Source organism: Rhopalosiphum padi, chromosome 4, assembly GCF_020882245.1.
Source record: "Rhopalosiphum padi isolate XX-2018 chromosome 4, ASM2088224v1, whole genome shotgun sequence".
Taxonomy (NCBI): domain Eukaryota; kingdom Metazoa; phylum Arthropoda; class Insecta; order Hemiptera; family Aphididae; genus Rhopalosiphum; species Rhopalosiphum padi.
The window spans coordinates 6,373,520-6,387,251 of record NC_083600.1 but is presented as its reverse complement, the minus strand read 5'-3'; the positions used below and the strand labels follow the sequence as shown (position 1 = coordinate 6,387,251).

The following is a 13,732-nucleotide window of genomic DNA, read 5'->3' as shown; positions in this document are numbered from 1 at the left end:
AATACGGTGCGGTGGCGTTGCGGGCGTACAAAGACGATGGTACCTCCGCGGTAGTGCGACAGAGACGGACAACCGAACCGACGCCGTGCCTGCAGTGACGTCATTCCCCCTCGCCCGTCAAAATGGCCGCACAATCGATCGTGCCACCACCGACGAACGCGTTTCTCCGTCTCAAACGTCCGCAAATAATGTCCAAAAGCAGTGTCCGCGCCGGCAAAACGGGCGTTTAGAACGCGCTGGACGTCTCCGCACCGGTCACCGGCGTTTCCGAAGGCATACGGTAAGCAAAACCAGCGGTTTCCCGCCGCACAGCGATGGGCAGGGTTGTGAAGGGCTTTTTTCCCATCTACCCGCCGTCCGCCTTTTGTCGTGTGGCGGCGGCGTAACGTTTTTCCCGTCTACACACACCCCTGCTTGCACTCTCCGGCGTCGCCGTGCTCTCCGCGTTCCCTGCGCGCCCGTCTCCCGACGGCTCACCCGTTCCACGGCCGATCGCCGTGCCCGCAGACGGCCGTCTCGACGCCGCCGCCGCGTACGCCGTGCCGCATTACAAAATGTCGGACGCGCGCGATGACCGGCCCGGGCCTCGGCGCCATTTTGGCCGGTCGCGGCGGACTCGCGAGCCCGTAGTTGGCCGCGGCGTTGTATTGTTACGTTGTATTATTGGCGGCGGTGGCGGCTCACTAGAGACCCATCGACGACGCAACAAAAACGGCACACTCGGGGGGGCCTTTTGTGAGTCATTACGCGCGTCAACGCCTGGGCCAAGCCCAAGCATTGTGCCGCGGGTATTGATTTTTTTTAAGTCTCTCACTTGCCGAGCGCCCAATTTATCCAGTTAACCGCCTTTCCTATTTTGCCGTGCCCGCGTCCTATTCTATGTCTGTGCGTTTTTCTCCATGTATACAATACACGAGTAACACATAATATAACGTATTTGTTGATTTACACTCATTCACACATATACATTATATATCATATCATAGTATACTCTAACATGTATGTGTAAATGTATGTGATGTGTGTGTATGTCTGTGCTGTGAGTGTGTGAAACTCCTTTTCGCTGGCGGCCGTATCGTCTAGTCGAGCCGTTGTGGCTGCTGCCTGGTCGTAGCATTTGCTAAAACCGATTGCTGTTATACTCTTCGCCTTCGTGCTATATGACCTCGATGCGCATTAGGCAAACTGCTTAAACATAATAGGTAATTATCTCTGTACGATGATGCTGTTGTAGATCGTTGGTCAAGTCTCCAATATTAGATATAGTAAATATAGTTTTCGTTAGATTTTCATGACATATCTTTGTCCACTTCAACAAATCATATTTGTTTTGTACGATTTACATTTGATTGATTTGTGTTTAATATTGAGTATTAAGTCTGATGGTTAATTTATTTTACCTTGTTGGTAAAAATAATAATAACATATAATTTAAGTATTGTAAGTTATAATTTATGTAACAGTATTAGAATAACTAGGAATCTAATGTTCAATATTATAATATCAGTTTGTATGATTACCTGTATTGTACTAATCTGTTTTATTTTTATTATAATCATATTATAGAGTAAGAGTGTAATAAGTTTTGTGTTATAATTAATTTAATATTACCCATCATTTAAAAATCAGTCATTAAATACAATATAAGAAATAACCAATTTTTATTTTTACAGACATTTCGTTTCAATTTTTCCCCAATTTATGAATACAATTTTCCTAAGTTATTGCCCAAGTACAATTTATGTCAGCCTTAACACACAACCTATTTTTATTTTATGACTTATTAAATAATAGTTTCCATTTTTGTTCTACTAACTATTTCAAACCTATGTTAAAATACCTGTTTGCATCACATGTTGCCATTACTAATTAAATTATGATAATTGAGATATTTTGTACAAGCTATGTTATTGTAGCTATATATACCTATGCGTAGTAATATTCATATTGAATCCATTTATCACATGTTTAAACATATTATAATTACATTTGTTCAATTATTTATTATACGGGTATCTATGTCATGTATACATATGGTACCAGTTTGTTACACCATTAAGTATGATTTAAGGTATAATCCTACATTAAAGTAGTACCTATATAGTTTTTTTTGTTCCTTTTTTTAATGTAGTCATTATGTTTGATGTTATATTTATAACATATCGATTGCTGAGTTACTAAGTTCTTGGAATGAATCAATTTCATAATTAACAAAAATACTAAACTGAAATATATTTTACAAATAGATACAAAGCATTAAAAAAATATTTTGTTTTACAAGTATCATGTTTAAATAACAATAGCATTAGGAACTTTTTGTTCATGAAATAGAAAATGTTTCTTTTTTGATCTAGTAAAATATGATTTTTTTTTTAAATTAATTAAGTATAGTTTCTACCATTTTATTATTCATTTAATTACTATTTTAGTGTCAACATTTTTTGAATATTTTTTTGCACCTTACTTATTTGATAAAGATTATTATTTGACATTACCTATCTTTATACCTTATAAAGATAATTATATCTTTATTACCTATCTTTTTTTCGTATTATTTAATTATTTTGAGATTATTTATAGGAAGTAAAACAATTAAAGTATTTTTATTGGTTTTAATTAATTTTAGTCAATTATTATTAGAAGTTTAATTTAATGTAAAAGATTAATATAAACAAAATAAGTTTTATTAACAAATTTGACATGATTAAGATAATAATTGAATTAATTTCTATAGTTCAACAACGAACAAGTAGTTCTGTTCAATATATAATATAAGAATATACATTTTTCGAAATGGTTAACATAAATTACCATGAACTAGTGTATACTTTTAAGGAGAATTAAGCTAATAATTGTGATGAACTATTTGACATGCCAGTGATCAATTTACTTACTCTATATTTTCATAAAGTTAAATATAATTTTGTTGTGGAAATAATGTAATTTAAAAATAACACCATGATTTGAAAACAAATAATATATTAAAAAAAAAAATTATACATCTGCATAGTGTCACAATAACTATTATCTTTATTAGGTCACTTGTGGGCTTATGCCGGATAATATTAATAACAACTTGTATAATTATTAGTTAAATAATGATTATTATACAATAAAAAATAATTGTTATAACTGAATAACCAAAATAATAAGTTAATACAAGTAAATATTATTTGACTTGATTTAAAATAGTTAACATGGATTATTATTCTATCTTCTTAATTTGTAATTTAAATTTATAAAAAAAGTGTTAAAATTTTACAAATTAATAAAATTGATAGTCTACATAATTTTTTAACAAATAAAAAGAATATAAGTATATAACCAAGAAATAGTCGGTTATTCTTTAATAAATAATTTAATTGGATAATATTTTAGCTAGATAATTTTAAATCAAGTGTTAGTGTTTCATGTTCTGATATATTGTTCAACATTTTGAAATTACTTAACTAATTTAACTAAATAAAAATATTATAAGATTAGAAATTATTACTTATTTCAAATTAAACAAATTAATGCATAGTACACAATACTATGATAGAAGGATTATTTATTTATGATTACAATTAATATTAAAATTGGAGTAAATAGTTATTTCTATTTTCATATACACGAGAATAATAATATGTATTAGATTTTTAATTTATAGATACTGACATAGGTTATCATAGTATTTTGTTTTTTGTTTATATTGAAGGGTTTTCAACTTATGATCTGTTTTGCTCAGATTAACATGACTGAAGTGCTGAAAGCTAGTGAATTAAGGGTCCCGATGCCACCAGAAAATATGAGCATAAATAGAGATCGAAGCGGAGAACATCATCAAAATATGGATGGTCCACCACAGCCTGCACATGCTCATTTCACACCTCCAACTTCAGTGTCTGATTTAGAATTACTGCAGCATAGAGTCAATTGGGGTACATTCAGTAAGTCATTATATAAAAATAGTATATATTATTATTTATTACTAAGCAAATTAACACCTCTACAAATTAAAGAACTATTTTTAACTTGCTTTTTCCAGGTGATCCTACAAAAGTATGCTCCAGTCTTATGCTTCAACTTGGAGGAGCTGCAGCTGCTGTTGGTTCAGGTCAAGGAGGTTCGTCTGGTAATAATCAGACAAATGGTAATAATGAACGCCGTACACACATCACAGGCTCTAGTCTCATGTTACAATTGGGAGGAGCAGCGGTAGCGACTGCACCGAGTAGCGCATCAGGCGGTACCCAAATATCGGGTTCAAGTGGTGAACGCAGAACCCATATCACGGATTCACCTTTTCATTGTGACATATGTGGAAAATATTTCTCCAGAAAAGATCATTTCAAAAATCATGTAATGTGGCACACAGGTGAAACACCACATAGATGTGACTATTGCGCCAAAACATTTACACGCAAAGAACATTTGGTTAATCATGTGAGACAACATACTGGTATGTATATTTTAGAAATTCACTTTTCAATTTATTTTGCTTAAACATAAATTTAGACACTAAGACGTCCATTATCTAAATATATATATTTAATTATTATTTTTTTACAATTTTATTTAAAAGATAGAGTGTAAGAAATATAATCACTTCAATGTTTTTCCATCTTCGGATTCATACAATTGGTCCAAAAAATTAAAATTATACCTACCTACCATCTTATAACTCTTCAATATTTGTACTAAACCTATGATTTTAATAATTTATAGGTAATTTGATTAGTTATAGTCTTCTAATCAGTTGTTTTGTTTTTGTTTATAATTTTGTGTGCGCGTGTGTATATACGTATATATTTACAGAAGTACTAACGTATATGTATATGAATTTGGGGTAAATAATGATATTGATATTATGTTATTTCATTAATTGTTGGTTCTAATTGATAATATTTTATTCTGTGATGAGTTAGGTAGGTGTATATAGATTTGTTGAATTATTGTTTTGATCTTCAATATTTGATATTTTATATGGATGATTTTATTCATTGATGCAGCATTTTTTATTTAATCTTTTGAATTTTGTCATAAAGTTGTCATCGTTGTCTATTTATATTTGTGAAATTCAAGTGTAACAAATTGGAATTGCACAACCCTTGGTACTTATTATAAGGTATTTTTCTAAATTTTAATTTATATGTTCAATTGATTAGTTCCAAATTATATATATATATATATATAATTTTAAATATGTTTTGTTCAAAGCAATTAAAGCTAACTATGTTTATATATTGTACAATGGAACTAAAACATGTTCATTAAAAATAAAAGGGAAAAATTTAATAATGTATTGTAAAGATGATACATTTTGATACTATTAATCTATCAAAATTATGTTTTCAAAAGTGGTTTAAGTTTTAAAAAATATTTCATAAATAGTTAATATTTACAATATTTATTAATAGACTTATTGTATTGTAAAATTATACTGTAGTTAACATAGACATGTAGAGTAATTAAATTTTTTAAGTTATACAATTTATCATATTTTCTGTCAAAGATACATCTTTGATGCTTTTTATATAATCAATGAAATTATAGTTTACCTGATGCATAAATCTTTTTTTTCTGTTAAACTCAGTTTAGAAATATTGAAAAATTTGTTCAATTTAAAATTAAGTATCATCAGTCAGTTATTATTTTGAATTTTCATAATTCTGAGTAATAATAAAAACTACTAAGGTATTTTCTCATAGATAACAAATCTCATTTTTTTTTTATAATTTTGGGAGTCAGCATATTGTTATAAGAATTGAAGACAATAAGAACTTGATGTGCGTGATTTTCATTATTCTTACACTTAATCTGAACAATAATTTATTAAATATATATAATTAGTTTGTAGTTTTCAATTGCACTAGAGCGCTATATTTTGTTTGTTTTGTTAGTTCTTTAAGGGAATTATGTTTGAATTTATTTCCTATGGTAATTTTAAACATTATTCTGTCCTTTCAGTTCAATCAAATGATTGCACGTTATAAACAACAATGTGATTTAGGATGATTACTTAAATTCTATGACATTAAAACATATTTTTAGGATGAGAAATATGTTTTTTTTGCATGATTTTGTGTTAGTAAATTAGTCTATGTTTATTTTATTGATTTAATTAAATTATAAATATTGGTTGATGAGATTAAAAACTCATGACTATAAAATTAATCATATCAATTTTTTTAACTTAGTGAAATTGCAGATTAACTATATATTTTCAAATTTCTATTTATTTGGTGCGTAGGTTATTATATCATGTATAAAATAATTAAATTTACCCATAATAGTTCCAAGGGTTGTGTGTCACCGAGATACAAAATTTGTTTACAATTTTGATGTTTTGATGTACTTACTGCAGTAGTCTAGTTCTTTGAAAAATATGAACGGTTTATAGGTGGTATACAAAACGCTGCCGAATATTCTATGAACATGGAGCCTGGTCCTTCTACTTATCGTAAGTTGTATTGCTCTTTAAGATTACATTCTTCCCGTTTTTTTTTTTATTATTGTTTTTTTTGTTTTTTTTCGTTCCATTGAGTTTTCTTTTCCGTTTTTTTTTTTTTTAAAAAAAAATTATATATATTTTTATTGGTTGATAGTTTTTAATTGTTTCATTTTCGTTCAGGTGCCTGTTTGTTTTAATTTTGTTTATTTTAAGCGTATCCGACAAAAATAATGAACCAAAAACATGATGGTATTTAATTTGAGTTCATTTATTTTGTTTCACAAATGCCTTATTTTATTAGGAAGATATTGATTAGTAACCTAATCAATAATGTTGTGTGCGTGTCAATAATATTTGTCTATGTCCTGACTTCTGAATTAGAATAAAACAAGCAAAATAGGTTATGCAACACTTTTGGTATTGTATTTTAAAAAAATATATAGGAAGTATTAAGAATTAAGTATTGATATTATTAGCGCTCTAGTGTAATTGGTATATAGTGGACCAATAAAAATTCATTAGTCTAAGTCTTCTATTTTTTATATTATTCTGAAGACTTTTTAAATTTACATGAAGAATAAACATTTTTTTATGAGGTAACTTAAACTAAAAAAGAGTTTTTTGTCTTTTGACATTTAGCTAATATGTTTATTGGTCCACTGTATAGGTGAAACTCCTCACCACTGCAATTACTGCCCAAAATCGTTCACGCGTAAAGATCACATGGTTTACCACGAGCGTCAACACACAGGAGAAACGCCGTTCCCGTGCCAGTACTGTCCGAAGGCGTTCACACGCAAGGACCATTTGGTGAACCACGTCAGACGTCATACAGGCGAGTCACCACACAAATGCACTTATTGTTTAAAAGTGTTTACGAGAAAGGAGCATCTGACCAATCACATCCGCCAACATACGGGTGAGTCACCACACCGATGTCACTTTTGTCCTAAAACCTTCACGCGTAAAGAACACCTTACTTGTCATATTCGTATTCATACAGGCGAGTCTCCGCATGCTTGTGAATTTTGTAATCGTACTTTTACACGTAAAGAACATTTAAAGCGCCACATGCGCCAGCATATTCCCGGTTCTGAGTATAATTGTCTTATATGTGATGAAACTATGCCCACCAAAGAGCAATTGCTTGAACATATGGCATCCCACCCACAAGATTACCCTTATGTATGCACAGATTGTGGGAAATCATTCAGGCTTAAAGGAAATCTTTTATTTCACTTACGTTCCCACCAAAAAGGTATGCCTATGGATCGACCATTTCAGTGTGATCTGTGTCCTAAAGATTTCATGTTTAAAGGCCATCTAGTTTCACATCGCCGTAGCCATACAAACCCAAAAGTTCAAACTTCATTCCCAGCCACAATTCAAATAATTGGAAATAATTCATTTGTTATTAAGAATGGTAAAGAAGAAGGAGAATTAGTTAATATACATCAATTAACTAATCAAGCAGAACGATCCATACAATATGATATGTCTCATAGGCGTAATACAGAAAAAAATTCTCATTTCCCTGCTACTATTCAGATTAGTAATGGTTCATTTGTACTCAAAGGTTTGGTAAAACAAGAAGGTGATGGACCTGAATTAATAACTTTACATCAACAACAGCAAGATGGGACTAGCATTCAGTCTGCTCAGTTAGTTAGTGTGGGAACACAGGTTACTTTACCATCACCTCAGAATAACGAACACATAACTCCTCATTCTAGAGCTAGTTTACTAGCAGCTGTAACATAAATAAATTAGTGAACAATTAGAACATGAATGAGAATAAAATATAATTCATAATTTTCGATAGGTCAAGTTTGGTGTTCTTGTTCGCTAAGATAAGGTGTTTTAAAAAGAATAGGAAATTCCATATCATAAACATAAAATAAAAAGTTAACAAAATAGATTAAAAAATCTATTATAATTCTTTGATATTAAAGTTATCAATATATATTATAAATATATATTTTGTATCTATTTAATGAATATATTATTATTTAACAACAATTTATTATTATAGAATAAGCTAACATTAATATGAAATCTACTGCATTGAGTTAATGTTAGAATTTTTTCTTTATGTATAAGTTACAGAAAATTATGTATAATTTTTTTTAATAATTTCATGATTATTAATTTTAAACTGTAAGTCCTTAATGTATATGTTTATTTATAATATTTTATCTTAGACTATTATTAATTGGTAAAGGTAACAATATTTAACGTTGATTTATTATTTTAGAATTATATTACCTTAAACATTTTCCAGTCTTATGTAAATATTAATAAATTATTAATTTTACTATGTAGAAATCATAATTTTTTTGGTTTTTATTTTTTAACTTTTTTTTATATTTTAGGTTTTATTTATTTAATTATTCCATTTTACACATTATTGTGAATCTTATATATAATTAAGCATCAAGAATTATTTATTAGTTGATAAGTTTTTCATTTATTTTGTGATCGCACACAACATAGTAACTGTGATTTTTTTTTCCCCATCTTTATGCCAGTCAAAAATTTTATAGCACTTGCACACAAAATGTGTTGATTTGTATATATATACATATATTGTGTGTATTTATATATATATATATATGTATACACAAAATTACCTAAGATATATTATTTAATAACATGCTATTTATAGTCTTAAGTTACAATATATGACTTATTATTGAAAATCTCTCTCAAAAAATAAAAATAAAAATGTTCTTATTTTATGTGCCCATTTACGACACGAAATTCTTATCAGGATTAGTGAAAAGAACTCAACGGTTAACGCCTATCATTTATCCATTTTAATTAGGGGGTTCCAAATTGTCGGTTACGCCTATAGGCAACAAATGGTACGCCTAACCAAATAGAAAATTAAATGAAATATTTTTGGGTAAAATGTGCATATTATGTCATTCTAGGGGCTAAAGTTGAGATATAAAGAGCATCAAAATTTTTTTTTACTGCCATTATTTTCACTTGAATATTATGGTTTACTTTTTAATTATGTAAATATACCGTTTCTAAATTAGTCCATAAAGAGACTCATTCTCAAGTCTTGCATCACTTGATTAAAAAATAATACATTTAATTGATATTATTTGTATAGTGTATTAGTTGTAATAAGTTACATTAACGAGGGGAAATAACTATATTATGTTAATTTTGTTGTTCTGTATCTCTCCAAAGCTTAAAGCTTTTGTGTTTGTTACAACTAAGATTTAACAGCCCGATTTTAGGAAAAGTGATTTACAGGTGTACCATTGTTGTCTAAATAAACATGTTTTTTTTAAAAATGGTTTCAATTGTTTTGCAAAATTATTAAGGCCCTTGCATAAAATTCCTTGAAATCTTCTGCACAATATTGTGGTAAATGTTAGTGTGGACCAAATCAAAACCCATTTAACTTACAATATTAAAAATATTTATACATATATATATATAAATTTATGTTTGTATGTATCCATGTATGTAGGTATATATAATATTACACATACATAAGTGTATATATGTATATATGTATATATAATTATAATTGTATTTATTTACAAATTTGGTGATAAAAAAATATAATAAAAAAGATAGAAGAGGAATGAGAGAGCAAGCCTTTTAATGTGACCTTTTGCAATCGGTTGGTGGTGTTAGTCTTAAGTGGGCACTAAAATAAGTTAACTTTTTTTATATAAATATATATATATACATATATACTTACTTAAATGTTCAGTGTGTGTGTTTGCGTGTGTGTGCGTGTGTTCGATTGATTGACATGGGTTTTTGTTTGGTCCACTGTGTAGGTGAAACACCTCACCACTGCAATTACTGCTCGAAATCGTTCACGCGTAAAGACCACATGGTTTACCACGAGCGTCAACACACAGGAGAAACGCCGTTCCCGTGCCAATACTGTCCGAAGGCGTTCACGCGTAAAGATCATCTGGTTAACCACATCAGGCGGCACACCGGCGAATCGCCACACAAGTGCACATTCTGCATGAAGTCGTTCACCAGAAAAGAGAACCTGACCAACCACATCCGTCAGCACACTGGTGAGTCACCACACCGATGTCATTTTTGTCCTAAAACGTTTACGCGCAAAGAACATCTTACTTGTCATATTCGTATTCACACAGGCGAATCGCCACACGCTTGCGAATTCTGTAATCGAACCTTTGCACGCAAAGAACATCTGAAACGTCACGTGCGCCAGCACGCGCCGGGGGCAGAGTACAATTGTATCATCTGCTCCGAGGTGTTCTCTGCCAAGGAACCGTTGCTCGAACACATGTTGACCCATCCCCGCGATTGTCCGTACGTGTGCACCGACTGCGGCAAGGCGTTCCGCCTCAAGGGCAACCTCCTCTTCCATCAGAGGTCCCATCAGAAGGGCATGCCGGCCGATCGTCCGTTTCGGTGTGATCTGTGCCCCAAGGATTTCATGTGCAAAGGACACTTAGTGTCGCACCGGCGCAGTCACACCAATACTAAACAACAATTTCAGTCTGGACAATTTACAAAAGACCATGGCACCAATGCCTCGTTCATGTTGAAACACTTGATGAAGCAAGAGAACGTGTCGGAAATGATCGGCCTGCATCAGCCCCATCCAATGCCCCAGCACTCTGTCAGTGTGGGCACACAAGTTGGACTGCCTGTTCTTCCTCCGCCTCCAAACCTCCATCTTCCCCCGCCAACCGCCGCTAGCCTGTTAGCCGCAGTCACGTAAACTTCTTGCAGTTCGGACATGACGACTTTTTTTATTTCCAATTTCGTTCTGTTTATTTTCGCTGAAATTTTTTATTTATTATTTTTCACATTGAAATCGTCATTCATTTTTATTTATTTTGTTTTTTTTATTTCATAGATTAATAATGTTTGGATATTTTTTGTCAGAAAAATATGATTTTCGTTGGTTTTGTTTTATTTAAACATTTTATTTATTACTACATTTACAATTTCGTTTGTTTGATTTTATTAAAAATATGAACACCTCTGAGCAACGAACCCATCTCGTTTGTGATCATTCTATAATCATATGTATAATATATTCACGGTTATAATGGCTTAACTTGTATTGCGCGCAAAACTTGATAACACTATCAGCATATTTATGATATGTGTGAGAACCGATGATGATCTCATTAAATTTTCAAACTTGTGTTTTGAAATGATTGGAATTAATATTATTTTGGTGTATTATTACCATGTTTTTTTACTTGGACAGTGATACTATTGTACTTTGGCTTCTTGGACTGTGCCTTTGAAGCATTAATGGCACTATTTATAATAAATTTAAAAAATACATAATAATTATTCTAGTTTTTATTGGTAGTACAATAAATTAATAACACCTATTAGGCTCGAAATTAAAAATTAGTTATTATAATGAATTGTATCATGTTCATATTATAATACTATACTATTAAATTTATTTTAAACACCATATATAATATTACATCTTGTAAGTTCATTAATATTAGTAATTCATTTAAATTGAAAATCTTAAAACCTTTTATTACTTAAAATTCTAATATGAAAATAAATTATCTCATAAATAATATACAAATATATGAAATTAAACAGTATTAATTTTAAAATATAAAATTGTGATTACATTTTAACTATATATTAGTATTAATGAATTCCATTAATTTCATCCATGTTCTATAACAATATTGTTATAGATTTAATAAGACACTTTATATAATAATATACTATAACCTTAATTAAAAATCTTAAGTTCAAAAATAAAATAAAAATATTAAAACACAATATGTTCAAAGAAATATAATAACCATTAAATATGATTTATATACAACTAAATGTAGGCTGATGTTTTATGTAATCTATTTTAAATACTAAGTACACTGAGAAATAAATTCTTAAAATAAAAAATAATGTGTCATTAACATAATATGCTTCTTAGGCCCAGGTAAGTATGATTGATGGAAGTATGTCTGATATTCGTTGTAATTAAGATCAATTCAATTTTTAAATCTTGAAACATTAAAAACTAAATGAATGTCCATTGAAGATTGATTGATTCTACATTAAACACTTAAAACATTATTTTAATTTTACACTTTTTGTTGTAAATGTAGTAATGTTTTGGCGACATTTATTAATTTTATTTTGTTTGTTTTGAATATATGATTTATCATGATTTTTCGCGTGTATTGGAAATTATACTTATTACTTTATTATCTTAAACTAAGTGTTGTCATAATTTTTTTAGCCATTTGAAATATATAATTATATAAATCAACATAATGTTTATAAATGCTTAAGTGTGTGAGCGTGCCCTATGTATAGAGATTACTATTATTTTAAATCTACTCTAGAATTAGATTAGGATATTAAATTTAACATGTATTAAACAAGTAATTTTAGTATATTTTTTTATGCTGAAACATTGTTACCAGCGTAGTTGTAATTCATTACCTACACTGGACAAATATGTTATAATATTGTAAATAACATAAAGCGTAAAAATATTGCCATTGTATTGTATATATCTTACATTAACTTATAAAATATTAACTTAAGTTAGCTATATTATATATATTTTAGATTTTTAAATAATCACATCATAAATGGTGCAATATTAACCAACAATTTTCAAATAGATTTAATTTTAATTTTCATATTTATTTTGCTTTGTAAAATATTGCTTAAATAATCTTTTTCCTTACTTTTTTTATTTCAAATGAATTCAAAACTTTTGAAAACCAACTTGCCATATAAAAATATTGTGGTCTTCCTCATTGTCAAAACAACCCATATATAGCTTTTAGAATGATTCAAATTAGAAGATAGACTGATTACAATTTTCTTAGTTTGAATAGAATATTTACCCATAAAAACTAAATTAATAATGAACTGTGTGCGTTTTGTAAGTATTTTAAATTATTTTATCATGTTCATAAATTATAGCATAAACTTATAGTACATATGTACTATGTCATATGTACATAATATATAACTATTTTAATGTTATTGTTAATCATAATGGAGAACTAGTTTTAAGTACATATTTCATGTAGTTTTAGGGCATGTGGCTACTGAGTAATCTAGGCTATGATTTACAATTTTAATGCAAACATTAAATTAACTACCAGCTAATTTAGAAGAGAACTTGGTTTACCAAATTTTTACCCCAAGTTTTGTGGCCACTTGCACTATAAGTAGGTTTTAGTTATGAATAATTATTTTTACAATTTATATTCCGTTTTTGTAATGAATATTGTATTGACGAAATATAGAACTTGTGTGAAGATTTACTATATAAAA

At 29.7% G+C, this 13,732-nt stretch overlaps 1 protein-coding gene across 10 annotated transcripts; it reads left to right on the top strand.

The window, feature by feature from the left end:
• Window positions 1-13,732, top strand: LOC132930400 (zinc finger protein OZF-like). 10 transcript variants are annotated; one of them, XM_060996257.1, is made up of 7 exons: window positions 58-280; window positions 3,698-3,929; window positions 4,028-4,441; window positions 6,383-6,442; window positions 7,101-7,352; window positions 10,240-10,491; window positions 10,576-13,732. In XM_060996257.1, the coding sequence occupies exons 2-7, from the start codon at window positions 3,710-3,712 to the stop codon at window positions 11,166-11,168; spliced, it is 1,791 nt and encodes a 596-aa protein (XP_060852240.1). In that variant the 5' UTR covers window positions 58-280; window positions 3,698-3,709; the 3' UTR covers window positions 11,169-13,732. The 10 variants fall into 10 exon arrangements, with proteins under 10 accessions (XP_060852243.1, XP_060852240.1, XP_060852236.1 ...); XM_060996260.1 differs by having other exon boundaries at window positions 1-280; window positions 10,240-13,732; XM_060996253.1 differs by having other exon boundaries at window positions 3,728-3,929; window positions 10,240-13,732.

What these genes read in the sequence shown, in the direction of transcription:
- LOC132930400 (XM_060996260.1), top strand. Translation starts at nt 3,710, where the DNA reads ATGATCTGTTTTGCTCAGATTAACATGACTGAAGTGCTGAAAGCTAGT. An exon ending in AGTCAATTGGGGTACATTCA is followed by an intron (nt 3,930 to 4,027) that starts GTAAGTCATTAT and finishes TGCTTTTTCCAG; the next exon opens with GTGATCCTACAAAAGTATGC. An exon ending in TCATGTGAGACAACATACTG is followed by an intron (nt 4,442 to 6,382) that starts GTATGTATATTT and finishes AACGGTTTATAG; the next exon opens with GTGGTATACAAAACGCTGCC.